The sequence below is a fragment of the Amphiura filiformis genome, chromosome 10 (assembly GCF_039555335.1).
Source record: "Amphiura filiformis chromosome 10, Afil_fr2py, whole genome shotgun sequence".
Taxonomy (NCBI): Eukaryota; Metazoa; Echinodermata; class Ophiuroidea; order Amphilepidida; family Amphiuridae; genus Amphiura; species Amphiura filiformis.
The window spans coordinates 50,132,595-50,152,393 of record NC_092637.1 but is presented as its reverse complement, the minus strand read 5'-3'; the positions used below and the strand labels follow the sequence as shown (position 1 = coordinate 50,152,393).

General features: G+C 36.3%; 1 protein-coding gene across 1 annotated transcript; it reads right to left on the bottom strand.

Moving 5' to 3' along the window:
• Positions 1 to 1,735: 1,735 nt before the first annotated feature.
• LOC140163002 (cAMP-regulated D2 protein-like) lies at positions 1,736 to 18,301 on the bottom strand. Its single transcript, XM_072186336.1, has 4 exons — positions 17,929 to 18,301; positions 7,557 to 7,746; positions 6,401 to 6,531; positions 1,736 to 5,017 (listed from the first exon to the last, which is right to left on the bottom strand). Exons 1-4 carry the CDS (start codon positions 18,268 to 18,270, stop codon positions 3,947 to 3,949), a joined length of 1,734 nt encoding a protein of 577 aa, XP_072042437.1. The 5' UTR covers positions 18,271 to 18,301; the 3' UTR covers positions 1,736 to 3,946.
• Positions 18,302 to 19,799: the final 1,498 nt, after the last annotated feature.

Here is a 19,799-nt window from a genome sequence, read left to right as displayed (position 1 = left end):
CTGGATCACTATTCTGAGTCACTGGCGTGTTTTGCTCGGGAAAAAAAAAATGGCTGGCTCGGGTGGACGATTGTTTGTCATGTGCTGGTCGACGGTTGTCTACCTTGGTCTGTCGGGGTGATTTCTGTGGGCTTCAAATTTCCTGGGGATTCGAGTAGTGATTTGGATTTTAGTGTGTTGTTTATAATTATCATGCTTTTGTTCATTATATGATATGCTATTCTGTTTCTCTTATCAAGTGTATTGCTTTATAATGTTTTTAAATGTGTTTACTATAATTATTTTGTATTGGTTGTATTATGCCTAATAGAATATGGTCTTTTGTAGTTTTTGCATAATGTATTAGTAAGTTTAGTTCTCTGTTCAGCGCATTGAGGCCTGGCATAATGCGCTTTATAAATTACTTTATTTATTTATTTATTTATTTTATTTATAAGCGGGGTCTGCTTATTCTCTGTAAGATAAGGGACAGTTTTCAGTGTACAGCTCTTTTATATTTTAAGATCCACCAAACGTTATACTTTAGCAGATAGGCGGCGAGGTCTGATTGTTCTCTGTGGACAAGGGACAGTCTTCTGGTGAACGGTTCTTTTCAGACCCATCAATCTGTTGGCGAGGGGCGCATGATTTTATCTGATTTTTAGGTACTTTGTCCTGACAAGGTCACTCATGACGAAAGTTTGACAGTTCCAAACTTGTCCGACGGCGAACCCGCTATCAAACAATACTAACTGAGATGATATTTTTCTTCCGCAAGACAGTTGTATCTGAAATATGATGCAAGATACGATTTTGTGTGTATTTATTTATTTGATACGAAAACCATTTCGATGAAGAAAAGCTTACAAAATATATAATGACACATTCTTCAGACCGATGTCTTTTTTACAAATGTAATCGTGTATTTTACCCCCTCCCCCCTAAACGAAACTAGTTTCGTTTATAGGACGTCATCGATCTTTTGGTTTGTTCCCCAAGAATTATAGTTTTATCTGTTGCATCTGCCGCACCATGTTGCACCTAAAATCAGTCCATGTATTTAAATTATAGCAACTAATAATCATGTGAAAATATTGGAATTCTGATCTGGCATTACTGGACACAATTTATAAGTCTACTGCCACTTTGTGCTTTATCGCTGGTAATGCTCAACCCAAATAGTTGCTTTGCGCCCTCATTGTTGATATTTGCCGCCGATTTATACTTGCAAATCATTTTGAATAGTGATTGACTATTGCCGATGGTGGTGTACCACTGTATTATTTTCCACCGCCGACAAATCAGAATTTCAAGTTATGATTTTTTATATTTTTTATTTTTTAAAGGTACATACTAGAATAATTCTAAAGTATCCTTATACTTATGCACATATCAAATGCAACCCCGGCCCCTGGGGACCCGGGGATGGTCAGGGACTTGACATCATGTGACCCGGGATTTGACTCAAAGTGTATCCCGGGGGGAGCCGGGTGTTGGCCGGGACTGGTATAAGACTTGACGTCGGCCAAAACCCCGGGAAAGTGGGCCGGGACTTTACCCGAGCCGGGCCGGGATTATGTCGTAACTTACCCGGGGTTTTCCAACCAGTAAAATGGGCCGTGATTTGCTAGTAAGGATGTCCACATTTATGTGTCAGGGAATCCTATCACTTGGCCGTACTTGAGCCGTGGATGTATATTAATAATCCACTGAGTCGCCACATTAATGTTACTGTTCATATAAATCCATTCCAAAAACAAAATCTTGGCTGTTGTTTCCAAATTTTGCCATAGTAGTTCATGTATCTGCTATTTAGCAGGGCTCTAAACTTAACATGTTTAACCAGACCACACTGGCTTCTTGACGTGCACGTGCAAACGAGAGCCTGCTATACGCTTATTTATGCCAAATGTAGGCCTATTGGTTTCTATTTTTTAAACGTTTTAACCACCCGCCGAGAGTAAAGTTTTAAATTATTAGGCCTACGCTCAAAAACAAAACTGACCGTGATAATAAAAGAATCCATGATACTTTTGTGACATCTGCGATCGACTGCTTCATGGCCATAATACTTAACAGAAGACTGGATACTATATGTAGTGTACATGTTCTTATAAACTCTCAAGCTGTGTTTTTCTTCTTTAAAAAAATAATTATAGGTGAATGATATAAAAATTGAATTCAATGTCTTGTGTTAATATACAGATATCAAAACTATATTATATTTTCATGTTGGAGCATTTAACAATATCATTAATCACAAATCGTTGAATGGATGTTTTCAATATTACCGTACCCAAAATGACAACCTTGTGAAACAAAATATTAATAACTAGTACGCCAAAAATTTGATAGATGGTCATTTGATTTTAAACAAGATACAAGGTAGGCCTATTTGGATGGGGTATGGGCCTTTACAGAATAGCCTCATTATAATTATTGAAGTTGCATTTTGGATTGACATAAAAAAAATCATATATAGGCCTATAATATTATGTGCTTGAAATGTTCATGCAAAGATCGAACATTCGCCACTCCCATATAATCGTGGACAGATGTAAATGCAGTGATATTTTTCTTTCATATCTTTGATGTTTTAATCATATATATAGACCTACATGTAGGCCCTATATCAATACGATATTCCTGATTTATGCCCCCGGTTTATTCCCGGCATTTTCCGACCCGCCATTCATGCCTCGTGTAAATATATTTAAAACAAGCATGCATATTAAATATAGCAGTTGATGGCACACAGGGATCCCCCTTTTGTCCCGTTCCCCTGCCACTGTAAAGCATGAAAAATACACGAAATGACTAAGTGGGAAAGTCGGTGACTGGGGTCCGACATTGATGTAAAGTAAAATTCCTTCGACGGTGTGCTCGTCTTTAAAAGAGTCATTAGACATAATAGACGTTAGTCCGAAAGTGGAAACAGTAGGCCAATATCTGAGAATTACATTGCTCTGCACTAGCGACGATAATCTAGGTAGCCTAATTTCGTTATCGTTTTTAGACTGTTCCGCAACAAGGTGAGTACATATTTGCAATGGAACACACATGTTGGCCTATATTTGAAGCGTTTGAATCCTCCCAGCATGTCCAGAGCTCGGCTGTCCATTTAGTGAAAACATACCTGAATACCGAATTTTGAGCCCGCGATATTAAAACCATATGTAGATCCAGGCCTATATCCGATGCTCAGGGCCGGGAACTTGGGCGGAGGAATACCCGGGGTTTGCATCGATTTGCATCGGATATTCGCCCCGGGGGGCCGGGGAGTGGCTGAGAGTTTTGCCCGTGTGGGTCCGGGACTGGCCATGTGTTTACCCGGGACTTGAACTTTTAAACCCGAAATCCACGGCCCACGACCCGGCCATCCCCGGGTCCCCAGGGGCCGGGGATGCATTTGATATGTGCATTATGCATTTGTGTTTATTTCCTTACATCTTACATCCCATAAGTTTCAATTGAAATGCAATGCTGATGGTCAGGTTCTGATGGCTAACAATACTATGGAAGTTGAACACACTGACAACTGCACTGCTAAACAACGCCATTACTAAGCGTGGTCATAACATCTTGTTCTGAACAATGGAACAATATTTACTTATCATGAAAGTCATTTGCCGATCGATTAAATCTCAAATTATATTTTAAAAATAAAGCGCAGATATTCCAAACTTGGTATTGTTTTTCATGGAATACCGATCATCCTGGTCCGTTCTCTTCCTGATGTCATGCACTCGGTCATTCTGGGTACTACTGTTTAGTCAAGGAAGATAAAGGAACATTTGGTGTCGGTTCTATTTTGGAGGATTTGGAGCTGAAAACATTATTCATTTCAGGAGAGAATCTGGCTAAGACAACGAAAAATGAAAATCCTGTTCTATTCTGGTTCAGGTTTTTGGGTCTATCTTCCATTCATAAATAATTATTTCAAAGGATTTAATAACAGTTTTTCTTTTCACAATTTAAAGAGTTGTTTAAATATTTTGAAAATCGCTTCTAGACTGTTATGCTCTTTATTATACCCAATCTCATCCCACATATTACACATATCTTCTCGATATCTGTGCTGGACTTGGTTTTCCGGAGTTCGTAGCACCATACTTGGCCAATCGTTTGCCTGCAAGTACTCCGGCCAATGCCCGTATGTGTCGATGGTGTTGTTACTCCACATATTGTTATTTGGGTTCCCCGTATAGGCAAAGTTACCAAAGTAAGAAAGTATGCTGTTAGTGAGCCTTAATTCAGACGACGTGTAATCGAATCCACCCAGAGGAGCGCTGTGGAATGTAAAAGGGAGATCACCACCGTGGCAGACTCGGCCATAGCATGTTGTAAGATGAGGACCCCACCCTTCATGGAAAGAAAAGGCATGGTCAAATATGTAGTGGTATACAAGAGCGCCAGCGTAGTGAGCTGCACGACTGACATTACGTGACGAACAACCGAATATGTAATCAGTGCAACCTACGGATATGGGATCTCGTAAATCTACCTTAGAGTCGATAACGTAGGTCTCTAAGACCCTATGTACTACCTCCCAGTCTTGAAAGACTACAAAGAGAAACGTAGACACTTCGGTCAATGTGGGGGACGTATCCCAAAGTTTATAGATATAAATAACACACTCTTCACTTATGGTACCAACTATCATAGGTTTGCGCCAGAAATTTCCAGTTTGAAATGCTGTCAAAGGATCTCCTGGAACGATTGTGCTGTCAATATTAGGGTTCCATAGCTCGAATTTCTGCAGAGGGACTTCGGGATATATCATATCTGCGGCCGCTTCTTTGCTTTGCTTAAGGACTTCGTCCGCTGGTTTAGCTCGTAAGCATTTGACATCAGCAGGCAGGCAACCGAGTAATTCTGCGACACGATCTCCAAGTTTGGCTGCTCTTGATGGAGACTGATAAGGAATTGTGAAAGGATCGCTCATGAGGATAGCTTGGTTGAAAAGAGATTTACTCTCTTCTGAAATTAGATGCACTGCGATAGATTGGGCTCCGGCGCTTTGACCAAATAGTGTAACCTAAAATGAAAACGATAAAGGAAAAGGCAATGTTAATATTGTTGATCATTAGACAAGTGATCCCCGTACTTATAAAGACCATATTTTTGCAGTAAAAACTTCACGCCCGAGATATGTTTCGTTTAGAAGGCGTGGACAAAAACGTGGTACAAAATGATAACCACCACGGAAAGTAGGCACTATTCAATGGGGCAATGTTATACACGTTTATGCTTTTACTAAACCGCTGAGCAATACAACTCACAATAATAATTGGAAAAAGATTGTTTTAAGGGATCTGGAATGAGCGTTTTGAGAGTTTTGAGCGTTTGGACAGTATTCTGAATACGAAGAATGTCTTTCTGATATCAAATAATTTTCATTTTTGAAATTCACGATATAATACAAATTTTATGACAAATTATTAAAATTTTATCTTTTTCACATTTTGATATATAACAGTCTTCGAAGATCAATTGAAAATGTTGACCTTTCATAATGAAGATATGGATATTTTTCCCCAAAGACCTATTTTTGTTTGTGTTTTTGGAAAAAATCCATATCTTCAATCCGAAAGGTCAACATTTCCAATTGATCGTCGGCTTTTCATCCCACCTACATACACTTTAAGTATACATCATCAGATTTATAAAGTTTACTTCGAGTACTGTTAAATATCAAAAATATCAATTTTTAATCATTTGCCATAAAATGCGTATTAAATTGCGAATTTCAAAAAATCAAAATTATTTGATATCAGAAGGACATTCTTCGTATTCAGAATGAAATTCGATATGTCTGATGTGCTCTAATGTCCCACAATAAATACGGTCCAAACGTTCATACCCCACCCCTTAATGGTTAACCTCGATGTAAGATAGAAAGCACAATGGCACAAATCTGAACACCCACTGGTAAGGAAAGCATCATTTTAATAAATGCAATTGAGTTATGCATAAAGGAGCACACATTGTCATATTTTAAAATATTTACTTTTTAAGTCTCAAAATAATTAATTATATTTTAATTACTATGACCAACTGCTCTATCTTGTCTCTTGGATTGTAATGATGATTACCTGAATTGAATTGTCGGTTCATGTAATTAGGATATTAGTGCTTTTTATTATGTTCACAGATCTTTACCTATCATTTAATCTGCTAATAAAAGTTGTAGATACAACTTTTGCTTTGAGCTCATAGCAAGCACGTCGTATGTGGAAGATACGACGGTCGAGCTCTAACTGGGAAAACATGGGTGAAGATACTTCGCCTTGATAGTGTTTTGAATTAATATTAAGATAAGTAAATGACCTGAAACTATTTTTTTGAAAGATTTTCGATTTGATCAACGGTAACTTACACTACGATTTAGTATAGTTATGAAAATATGTGTATATCTTACTGAGTTGGGATTCCCACCGAAATTCGCAATATTGTCTCTCACAAACCGTAGAGCTGCTTGTTGGTCTAAAAACCCATAGTTTCCAGTCAAACGATCATCTCCATCACTTGTTACCATGAATCCAAGGGCCCCTGCATGTGACAAGGCGGAGATAGCTTGTGAAACATCGTCATCGTTGGCATCGTCATCATCAACATCAATATATTAATGCTTATTGATACATCGACATCAGCATTACCATCATCATCATCATCATCATCATCATCATCATCATCATCATCATCATCATCATCATCATCATCATCATCATCATCATCATCATCATCATCATCATCATCATCATCATCATCATCATCATCATCATAATCATCAACATCATCATCATCATTATCATCATCATCATCATCATCATCATTATCGGTATTTGCCATCATCGACATAGGCATCGCTGTCGTATTAAAGTTAACATTAGTGTTATCGCTCTGATCACCAAATCGTGATTATTTCCATCATGATCATCGTTTTATCACCTTATCCTCCTCTAGTCGTCAACAAAAGAGTCATGAAAATAAATCTACCACTGCACGTTTCGATAACTACATGTATAGAGAGCTTTCGATTTCCAAACGCAGGTATCGTACACCCGTGCATCTATTCAAAATCCCATCACAAGACAGTGTTTTTGACCAGATGCACGGGCGTTTTATACCTATGTTTGGAAATCGCAAGATCTTTAATCTTTCGAAACATGTTAAGTGCGGGTCGAAATCTTGTCAATGTTAAGTCGACATGCAGATCACGGTGAGCCAAATCTTTGTCATGTCGACATGGTAGGCTATTTTACATGGTTATTTAGCCATGGTCACTCCAAAACAGAAGATGTCGTCATGGTGAATAAATTATTTCAAAGTGTCAACATCCATTATTTAAGTCAACTTGGTGAGATATCTTTTAGACGTCACAAGATAATATATCTCACTATGTCGAATTAATTATCTCACTATGTCGAAATAATTATCTCACTATGACGACATAATGATCTCACTATGACGACATATTTATCTCACTATGACGACATAATTATCTCACCATGACGACATAATATTATTATCTCACCATCTGGATAACACTTAAAATGTTCTATAATACTACTCACCTAGTCTGTAGTTGATACTAACAACGACCACTTGGCTAATATTTGCAATGTAGCGTGCATCATAGAGTATTACACCAGCCCCACCACTTTGAAAATTTCCTCCGTGAAGCCAAACCATAACCGGTAAATTTGACTTGCTGTTTGCATAGCGTGGCGTGTACACATCTAAATATAAACAACTCTCACTATTCTGTAAAATAATAATACAATTCAATTTAATATTATGTAATTAAAACCTGTTTCATTACTTATTCGATTAGTCTAGGGCGCTACAAACAGCCATATTATAAAAATCGATATCATTAAGGGGTGGGGTAGGAACCTTTGGACAGTATTTGTTTTGGGACATTAGAGCACATCAGACATATCGAATTGCATTCTGAATACGAAGAATGTCCTTCTGATTTCAAATAATTTTTGTTTTTTTGAAATTCGCAATGTAATACACATTTTATGGCAAATGATTAAAAATTGATATTTTTGATATTTAACAGTACTCGAAGTAAACTTTATAAATCTGATAATATGTACTTAAAGTGTATGTAGGTGGGATGAAAAGCCGACGATCAATTGAAATTTTGACCTTTCGTATTGCAGATATGGATTTTTTCCCAAAACACCAAACAAAAATTAGGTCTTTTTAGGACAAAAATCCATATCTTCAAAATGAAAGGTCAAAATTTTCAATTGATCGTCGGCTTTTCCTCCCAGCTACATACACTTTAAGAATATATCATTAGATTTATAAAATTTACTTCGAGGACTGTTATATACCAAAAATGTGAAAATTATCAAATTTTAATAATTTGTCATAAAATTTGTATTATATAGTGAATTTCATAAATGAAAATTATTTGGTATCAGAAAGACATTCTTCGTATTCAGAATGCAATTCGATATGTCTGATGTGCTCTCATGTCCCACAAAAAATACTGTCGACACGCTCAAAACGCTCATTCCAGATCCCTTAAGTACAGAAAAAGAATCACGGTATTGTTGACTAAATATTCTCATACGCGCAGCCCTTTTTAGTAACTGCCTCATATAGGCATTATATATAAAAAAATGTATGTTATACATAACTAGACGACGGACACCCGTTGGAGTTGTACGAGATAATTGGAGGCATGGAGCTATATGCAAATTAGGAGATTTTTTGTCAAACATGTCTGTGCCGAAAAAATAACGAACATTTGCATTTTTCTTACCATTACAGTTATTATTGTAAACTATCAACCTAATCTCTCTATTAAAGTCATACAGTTCAGCATAGTAGTGCAGTGTCACCTTGATGTCTTGACCTGCGGGGCCATTGTATATTGGAACTGCATTAGTTGCAAGTCTTCACTGTGAGAATTTCCGGCCTTAGCCCAGTCTGGGCTTGATAATTTAAGTCCATTATCAACAACAAACATCAAGACCGCAGGTCGGGCAGGTCTGAGGCCTGAAACTTCCACAGTGAGGACTAATGGATTTCCAATTATAATAGCCCGGCAGGGTAAGAAAGCAAGGTAAATGCGTAAACGTAAGTATCGACAGCCCTTTCATTTCCCTCATTCTTCATCGCTATTGTTGTTCAAAAAAACATTGTTTCTTTATAACCCTGCGTGGCAACTTTGAACAATGTTGGTTTTGAACGCTATTGTTTTTACCGTGACCAACCCTCACTGTACCTCGTTGAGGAATTTTAGTTAATAACAAAGGGCGCTATTTCTGCGCTGCAATAACATATAATATACTCAATATTAGGACTTTGAGATTTTTGTACAGTGGTTAATTTGAGCACTTTAGTAGAGAGACGTGCTGAAAAAAATCTATAGCTAGTCCAATATGCTGATAACTTGAGGTTGACATTGAATAAATAAACTTTACTTTCACTTGAAAAGATCATTTTTTCACAGACGATCTGACCTTTTAAGGTCATCTAGTAGACGTTTTACCAGTCCTTTTTGTTATCCTAACAACAGTTCGCCGTTTTAAAAAGTGAACTTGGACGTTTGTGGTTATTTAAAGTACTTTCATCTGCTTCCCAAAATGTCAATTTGTCTTTCAAGTTAGATAGGGATGTCAATTTAGATTTAATTAACCATTCAAAACCCATCATTTTGATGACTCCATACATTTTTAAAAGTACTTTCATAGAGCTCTTTGGGTTTAGAACTCCCCCGTGTCAATTTCGACAGAATATATAATATATACGTTTCCATTACTAATAACCTGACCATTCAAACTTTTTTACTAATTACATCAATTTATATGGGCTCATATACCGTCAAAATTAAAAGTTCGCCTTTCGGTGCAGATAAAAGAAAATATATTTGCATTGGAAATTCAACCACTCAATCAAAATTTAGCTATTTGATGACGTCATACGGTTTTAAAAATACATTTATTGAATTCTACGATCTATTTATGTTTGTCTGACGATAATTTTCTTTGCATGCTTATGACAGACTATAACGTTATAGTTAGTCTGTCATATGGTTGTGATCGGGTTATCAAGCAACTTCCTGGACGATTGACCGAGGAAAAAATGTGAAAGAAGTGCAGAAAATTGGTTAACATGAGCACCATTGTTTGCCAACAATGGTGATAATGTCAAGGTCATCTCATTCCATGTCAAAACCATCTGAAGAGTAGTTATCAAACTTGTAATCATCAATGACCACCAAACGTTTACCGTCATGTCACATCGACCATGTTTTATGACAATATAACAATATATTATCATCAGATGACCTCGACATGACCTTGAAGGGAATCAGATAAAAATGAACGAGTCGGAAAACCCTATATGCAAATTAAAGCTATAGTTTGTGGTAATCATTTAAGGGATCTGGAAGGAGCGTTTTGAGCGTTTCGACAGTATTTTTTGTGGGACATGAGAGCACATCAGACATATCGAATTGCATTCTGAATACGAAGAATGTCTTTCTGATATCAAATAATTTTCATTTTTTAAATTCACGACAAATTTTATGACAAATTATTAAAATTTGATATTTTTCACATTTTTGATATATAACAGTCCTCGAAGTAAATTTTATAAATCTAATGATATATTCTTAAAGTGTATGTGGCAGGGAAGAAAAGCCGACGATCAATTGGAAATTTTGACATTTCATATTGGATTTTTTCCCAAAAGACCTAATTTTCAATACGAAAGGTCAAAATTTTCAATTGATCGTCGGCTTTTCATCCCACCTACATACACTTTAAGTATAAATCATCAGATTTATAAAGTTTACTGTTAAAATCAAAAATATCAATTTTTAATCATTTGCCATAAAATGTGTATTACATTGCGAATTTCAAAATCAAAATTATTTAATATCAGAAGGACATTATTCAGGACGTATTCAGAATGCAAAAACACATCAAATCATTTGGGTATTAAACGTGTATATGTATAAAATTAAACACACTGTTTATGAACTAAACGTCTATAGTGCTTAACTTTAAACAATGATATGTTTAGTCCAAAAACATGGTGTTTATTTTCTACAATTATGGACTAAACATCTTAGTGTTTAAAGTTTTAACTTTAAGTACTATTATTATAGACTTTTAGTTCATAAACAGTGTGTTAAATCTGTTGAACTTAAATTTGTATAGAAGTAGAAATGGTAGAGACACGTGTGCATATCATGCAAAATTTAATACAGACTTTGGTATACGTGTTTCGTTTTCATGATTAACATTTTTTAAACATTATACCGTTTAACTTAATTTGCCGATCTGCGCAAGCCGACGAAATGTCGTGCAATTGTAGGCACCTGTTGCATGTTATGCATTTTTGCAGAGTTTATATTCATTTTGCATTCTGATTAGCAATGTTAGAACATAATACCATAAACTTAATGACATTAGTGATCCTAGTGTGTACTTTCATGGAGCGGTAGGTAATTAAAATAATGACAAGTCAATTAGATGAATATATATTTACCCTTCTAAATAACTCAATCAATTTTCGGCTGTGGAGCACTGCATGATCTGACTTTTGGATCATTTCGATTTTGATTTGATTTTTCTTTTAACTTGTTTAATGCATTGTCATTTTTGCCATTATCATTTTTACTTGATTGGACTTGCATAGGAATCCATTTGTTTCTTTTCCCTGCTTGGTTTCACACTTATGAGTTGCTGCGTCATTGCAATCTTGTACAATGTACCTGGTCAAGTTCTTGCAATATCGTGTATGTGTAATAAGTTGTCCTTATGATGATAGTACGTCAACATTTGGAAAAATTTTGAATGAATTATGTAATCAAAATTTTCGGTTTTAAAACATATGGAAATATTTGGCTACAAAGTGATTCTCTTTTAAGGGGGCTCAATCTTTTGTGCGTAATTATAGAGGGCCAGGGGATTCACTCTATCATTAAAAAAATCATTTGAAGAAGTCAAAGAGCCCTAAGAATAAAAAAAACTGTAGTGTAATTCACGCCAGACACAATTTCTTTATATGACAAAAATTAATTTTTGTAATCGATCAAAAAACAAACGTTTTATATCAATTTTAAATTTAGCCTGAATCCGTAAATATGGTACCTCTCGCCCTTTTTTAGGTCAAGGCTGTTTTTACCATTATGCAGCGAACCATTGTTGAAGCTATTTCACATACATGTATAAAACATTCTAGAGAAAGAATGATGCCATATACTGTTGAAATATCTTTTGTTGATTTCGAATGATAATGTCATGAAGTCGTAAATTTTAAGGTCAAATTCCTAAAACCAAAACAAAACATTGCGACGCAGATATTTCCCGACTTACGCAATGTCATCATCACATCAGTGTCTTTATTCTTTGTTTGAAACCTTTACCAAACGTTCGTGCTCTTTATGCATAAAACGGCTAATCTTTCTTTACAAAACGCGTCTTTTTTTAGTAACCAAAAGGCTAAAGATGGCATTATGAGATTTATCATTTATCATTACACTCCTCCACTCAACTGCCACCGTGGCGGAACGGTAAAGCGCTAGACGCGTAATCGAAGGAAGTTTCGAATCGCTGGTTCGAATCCCAACGAAGCCTGTGGAAACTTTTTTTTCTTCAAAATTCATGATCGCATTCCGAAATGAGTCACTTGTCGGTAAATCATGTATTGTATCCTTAAACGCATCTATGCAGTTTCCACCTCAATACACCTGAGCACACAATTTCGTCTAAGAGCTTTCAAGCAAGCAGTGAATTGTGTCTACCTCACAGTCTTTGTTTACACTACACGGTTGAGTGCATATCATCATAAGAGCTGTGTGAGCTTCTAGTGACTAGTAAAAAAATAGGCATCTGTGATTGGAAAGAATGAAAGCTTACCAACCCAAAGTGTAACGACAACAAATAAACACGAATCCCGACCGGCACGCTACCCAACTTGAAAAAAAAAGCAAGGGAATGTGCCGGCATGGGAATCGAACCCACGACCTTCCGATCTCTTGACGGACGCCTTATCCATTGGGCTACCAGCTCCCACTAGTGCTGCAGAATGGTGCTCCAATACAAGAAAATTGTTAATTTTGGGTGAAAAGCATGAAAATGGGTACAAAGGTAGCTTTTTGCATGCTAATCAAATTTTGATCAGGGGCCATCTCAATTTTTGTCCCAAAATCCAATATGGCCGCAAAATTCAAAATGGCTACCACTATTACAGTAAAACGATACTTTTATGGTTTAAAAGCTTTTACTGAAAAAAAAATAAAGAGAAAGAGCTAGAGAGGGAGAGAGGGGGAGAAACAGAGAGAGAGAGGAGAGAGAGAGAGAAGAGAGAGAGAGAGGTAGAGAGGGAGAGAGAGAGAGAGAGGATAAAAACTACAAGTTCGTAATACAGCCATTTTAAATACAAAAGTGCCAATTTTTTGCGAGCTTCGCGCGAATTTACTCCACTTTTGTACCATATTTCACCAGTTTAGCTTTCACATGGCAAAATTTTTCGCGCACTTCACGCGCATTTGTACCATAAACTAATTCTGTCTCCAAAAAGGTGCTGAATTCACTATACCTCAGCAATTTTTTCCAAGCCCATTCAATGTCAAACAGAACTATACGCCACTGTGTTCACCAGTACCAATTGAGATTAGCCATAGAGCAGGATGGCAAGTTAGTCCCCTCCCCTGCTCAGTCGACAGATATATGGTGACAAAATTTCCGATTTGCGTCTTCCTTTTGGTCTTTTTTAGACCCAAAATTAACCCTATTTTTGGCCTATTTAGTATTAAAATGCCAAATTGATGCGCGTTTCGCGCGAGTTAATCTCGGGAACTGAAGCCATTCTGTGAGTAGATCTGCGAGATGTCCCCTTGTTGGAAATTCCTTTTTTTTTCATCTCAAACTTGAACACCGTCTCATGAATATGAGTGCTAGGGCAGCTCCTCTGATGCCTGGAAAAAGCATACAACTTGTGTACTGGATCAAAATATCGGGACGAAATTAAGTTGTAAAAAGGCTTATGCATCATCCTTTGGCACGATTTTAGGGCACATAGTCCTCGATTTTGTTCATTTTAGCATTGAAATTGCAATTTGCAATTCTGCTGATTACACAACAAATTATATAATTTAATTTTGAGAAAAGTTTTTTGACACAAATCTCCACTTACATTATGACAGCCGGTGAGAAAATTTCACTGACCATCCAGGATTTGAACCTAGGACCTTCGGATTACCGGACCGATGCTCTATCAACTGAGTTAATGAAGAATAGTGATGTTATTATCTATTCTACAAAGGATGTTATGGATGGCAATCATGGTTGTATGAAATCAACAAAGAGCTAAATGCTTAATATGCAAATTTGTCAACACCACAACACGCAACGTCCCGGCTCGAAATACCAAGACAAAATTTACAAACATTTGCAATATTTTATTGTTGGTCTATTTTGACCTGAATTAACCCCATTTTTGTCCATTTTAGCATTAAAATGTAATTTTTTCTTGCTTTTCGTGCACATTTGTCTCAGTAAAGCCATTTTGATAGTATGTCATTGAGACTTTGCAATTTTGAGATTTGATTCTTTGATTTTTTTTTTTCAGATTCACCCTACTAAGCATAATCAGAAAAGATGTTTGAACATGTTCAATTTTTTCAAGGTTGTCAAGGTTCTTTTGCTAGAAAGGCTGAAAGATTAAAGACCCATTCAGTGATCCCAGCGCAAGTGTAAAAAAAGTACTGACGAAGTTGAAGGCCCATTCAAATACATGTAGCTAATTTAGATACTGTCAGTATCTAAATTACAGATTCTTGTCAAATATCTTATTTTGTCTTAAATACACGGCTTTCGGCTGAACCACTTGCAGGCTATCTGTCTGTTCAATTAGCTTAGATTCTTGTATGTTTAAGATATTTGAAAAAATGAAAAAAATTGGTCAAAGTCATCAAAGAAAAGTGTTAGCACAGCCTTAGACCCAATGTGATTTTAACTTTTCAAATTCCAAAGTTCATTTTAAAACCCCATTTCTTTTCAATTTTGCCTCATTTTAGGCAGTTTCTTGGGTCCACCAAACGGGTTCGCGACCTTTTCAAAAATCGAGTGGGACGGCCCAATCTCAACTTAGGGCATAGACCCTATCCAATTCAGCAAAACAATCTGTCCATAAATCTGTCCTGCCATTTCAATTGTTATACCGTTCCGGTTATTGGACAGGGTCTATAGGTGATGATGGTCCACCTGTTTTTGTTGAAATTATATGCGCGATTACGTAAATGCATAACATTATGCTGAGCATTATCTTTTCCTAAACAATGACATTAAAATTATGGATTTCGTTCTTATTTCAACTGGTTTACAATGTAAATTGAGTTTTGTTTAATACCATCATTTCTTTCCAAGAATATATATAAATACGCAAGGAATGTATTTATAAAGGGTTCAAAAGAAATAACTCCCCCCCTAAAATTACAAAACATTTCTTTGCATAACTTGACATACATTTAGTTGATTTGAAAAATTTAAAAACCTGTAAATAGAGGAATCTTTTTGCTACCCTCCCAATTTACTTTTTTGGGAAAATCATTTTTTGTTGGTTAAAAATTATCACATTTTCCAAAAATGATGCTTTTAGAAAAAGTTGCACTTTTCAACATCCTATACATGTAATGTACAAAAATGTTCTCGATATCAACATGATCAATGTTTTGATTGATTTAATTGTTAGTTAATTTTCTTAAATTTTGTGTATCCGATTACCCAGTCACCCATGCAATCATTTTTCAGTATAAAACAATGATTCATTGACATGGATTTTGACATGAATGGGGTTTTCAGTCGGTGCTTCAAAAATGGTAAAATCACTATAGGAGTATTTAATAAGGTTTGTAGTGTGATGTTTATTTCTTTCGATGGCTAGAAGAGATGAAAAATTTACTTGCAAATGGTAGACTGAAACGGTTGTAAAGACCTATAGCAACGGCTCTTTTGAATAAAGGCGTACATGACAATGAAGAAATGGCCAACAAAGATTGGAGGTTAGAAGTCAGCATCCAGCCAATTAACTGCATGCAGCCAATCGCTTGTGGCCACATCATGAGTGATACACCTTATCCAAGAAAGCCATAATTTTAAATCAAAATGCAAGATGCTTCAACTGACCCAATACAGGTAAATGTTCACCCTTTTGGTCAAATTTATGCGTGGAGAGCTAATTTCTCCTTCCTAGTGATTTTATCATTTTGAAACAACTGCTGATTAAAAACATCAAAGAAAATCTCATTTTACGCCAAAATTAAGTTCAACAAATCTTTGTTTTGCACTGAATGGTGGTTGCATGGGTGCCTGAAGGATCAGAGACAGAAAAGTGAAGGAAAAAAACAAGAATTAAATCAACCTTAACATTAATATCGAGAACGATTTGTACAAAATGTGGTAAAGTGCAACTTTTTCTGAAAGCATCATTTTTGGGAAATGTGATTATTTTTGACCAAAAATATTGTTTTTGCAAATGAAACAACTTTGTGAGGGTTGAAATACGATTCATCTATTTACACCTTTTTAAATTTTTCAAATCAACAAAATAAATGTCAAGTTATGCAAAGAAATGTTTTGTAATTTTAGGGGGAGTTATTTCTTTTGAACCCTGTATAAGCTGGCCATTTCTGGAAAACCTTAGTTCATATTCACAAATTTATATCGTAATGTTTCAACAGTGGGGTTTCAACACAAATTAGGCCTACTGCAAATATAGCTATTTAGCTGGACAATACTTACTGATGCGGATGGTCGAATACTATCTCAGCGCATCTAATTATTATGACATTCGTCCCCATTGCCCTAAATGGATTGATTCAAAAAAGTTTATGGTACCCGACGTTCTACGGCTTTTTATAAAAATATCGCGGGAAAAGACCAAAATTGAAAAGAAATGGGGTTTCAAATTGAACTTCGGAATTTGAAAATTATAAATCACGTTGGGTCTGAGGCTGTGCTAACACTTTTCTTTGATGACTTTGAGCACAATGTTTTATTTTTTCAAATATCTTAAAAATACACGAATCTAAGCTAATTGAACAGACAATAGCACATCTAAGACAATGACAAAGATACCAAAATCTGAATTTTGATGATTTTTACGATCGTCCGGATTTACTCGAGAACTCTAGCTTCGAATTTGCACACGATAGTTACGCTCAAAGCTAGAGTGCTTTGCTATGGTTTTTCGGTCGGACATTTATTTATTCTGGTAATGTTGAAATTTGGATGAAAGTTATTTCGATGAGTCAACTGCATCTTTTGAGCAAGATGTGTCTATTTTGGGCAGTCTAAACTTTAGCTGAAGTGTAATTTTAGCAACATTTTTGATGCAATCGCCTGTCGTGATCGGCTGCGTTTACTTCTGACCTTCCATCGTTTTACACGGTGTCATGCTTCAGCGAATCCGACTACATTTTGAATGCTACGGTCTCTAGCCTAGAATGTGAAGCTATCGGTGAGCAAATTCTTGGCTAGACTTCTCGAGGAAGTCCGGATGAGCAAATTACTAAATTATTCAACAAAAATAGCCTTAGAATAGTGTAACGACTGCCTTGGAAGATTAAAAGCTGAAGTGAAAAACAATGTTACCATGGTTACGTGTTAACTGTTTTTTTTATAAAAGCAGACAATCCAAGGATGTCCAATATAATGTTAGCATTTTTTATTTTTATTTTGATATATTTATTATATTGATATAAGTTTCAAACTTAAAAAAAAAATTATTTTCAACATTTGTATAATTAAAAATGGTGACAATTCCAGCAAAATCAACAGATCAACTAGTACTGATATCAATCGGTATAATTTGTATTTCAAATGAAATTAAGATTTTGTATTTCAAATGTCCTGTGTGGATAACAATCATTTTGATACTGCCTGAATAGAAAGAATTAAAATAACTTACCCTTGAAGGACAAGCATATTCGGGTTCGATATGCCCACACTTCTGTGGGCATCCTACTGGCTGCTCATTGGCCATGTACACCCCATCCCAAGATTTCTGTTTTTGCGGCGACTGCCATCGAAATTTACCGATGGGTGGAGCGGCATATGGTATGCCTAAAAATGCCCTAACTTCCTTTCCTTCGTCTATATGCACACCTCGGAGTAAACCATATTCTGTCTGCACTAATAGCGGGTCTCCCTCAGCCGTGGTTTCATCGGCACTGTTATATTGCACTAGAGAAACTAAAGCTAAACATAGCCAAATTTTGCTCCCTAGCTCGATTTTTACCATTGATCGCATGTCTATTCTGTTAATTTGACGGTGTGATTTTTATTATGGACGCACTGGTATTATCAACTAAACAAAATGATCAGCAGAATCAATGCAATGTATTTCGTCTCGCGTTATTGATTTCGCATCTAATGACTACAATATGCTGCAATGCAGAGGTCACGTAATTGGAAAGCGGGTTTTCGGTGTATAGAGGCCTTGCATGTGACGTATCATCCCGTAAATATGGCGGACTACTCAAATGCATTCAACAAAAGCATGATTGCAATCTACCGTGACAGTTCGTCTCACACACATAACCCTGCACTACGATCAAATAGGTTGATGACAACATTTGATTGAATGGACTGCACTCCGCCATAACTACGGTGAAGGACACCGGCTCAACTCCTTTGTTTGGAGCCAATCGATAATTTCATGCAGGGTATTGGTCGCCACTATAAACAGACCAATAGCGCTATTTGCCGCACATATTATACGGAACTGATACCCTTCGATATCGATGGATATTGCAGTATATTTATTCCGTATACGGCCACTGTAAACAGACAGGGATTAACGATACCGTTATTCAAGGAAGTGGAGCACGGTTATATAACTCTCCGAGCTCAAATTTGTCACTGTAATAACATATCAACTATACTACGACGGCAAACTGTTTGAAATTGGCACCATATCCGTGTCTCCCACATTGCATTGCGGTGACCTCGAACACGCTGATGTCATCCACCTCGGATTCAGAATAGCGCTATTGGTTGCCACTATAAACAGCCGAGATAACGGATAAGTCACATTCCATCCTAATCCCATATGCGTATAAGGATACCGTATAAATACCGTACACCACTATAAACATGCTCATACAGAAATTTGATTACGACTTATTACCACTCAGTATGCACATGAGTCTAATCGCTGTCGAAGTGACGTAATAAATCGGATTAACTACCATAGAAATAGATGAATACAATTTGACTATATCGCCCTGCACTCCAAGCAGGTTGCAATCTTCACCTGTGTATGTCTGCAGCCTTCCGAGCGACTAACATGCGAACCATGCCTCAACAAGACACCGATTATCTAAGGTGATGGTCTGTTTTGAACCGTTTATCTTACATATACGGCGAGCGAAAATAAACACATTTGTTGAAAAAGTGTATTTATTTTCCAAAAAAAAAAATGGAAAAAACTGATGTATTATTTTGTAAAAGTTGTGGGTTTTTTCGCAAAATAAAAACACCTCGAGATAGTGTAATATTTTTCCCATGTGTCCTGCGTGCGAGTCTAATTAATGACAAATGCAAGTGATTTAATCAAATCAATACAGAATTGATCTCAATTGACAATTGTATTTGAAGTGGTTTGGTAGGTTATTCACTTGCATAGTTAATCCGCTGGAGTTTATTCACCCCGTGACCATTGTTATTGAAATGATTAATGAATAATGCAAATTGTATAGAGTTGTCAACGTTTGGACTACAAAATGTTTCAACACCATGAAATTTATATCTTAGAAAAATGCGAGTATAAGCAGATAT

Coding starts and splice junctions, on each gene's coding strand:
- LOC140163002 (XM_072186336.1), bottom strand. CDS start 18,270: ATGCGATCAATGGTAAAAATCGAGCTAGGGAGCAAAATTTGGCTATGT. Junction 6,532..7,556: donor TAGTATCAACTACAGACTAG/GTGAGTAGTATT, acceptor TGTCACATGCAG/GGGCCCTTGGATTCATGGTA. Junction 5,018..6,400: donor TCGGTGGGAATCCCAACTCA/GTAAGATATACA, acceptor TTTTCATTTTAG/GTTACACTATTTGGTCAAAG.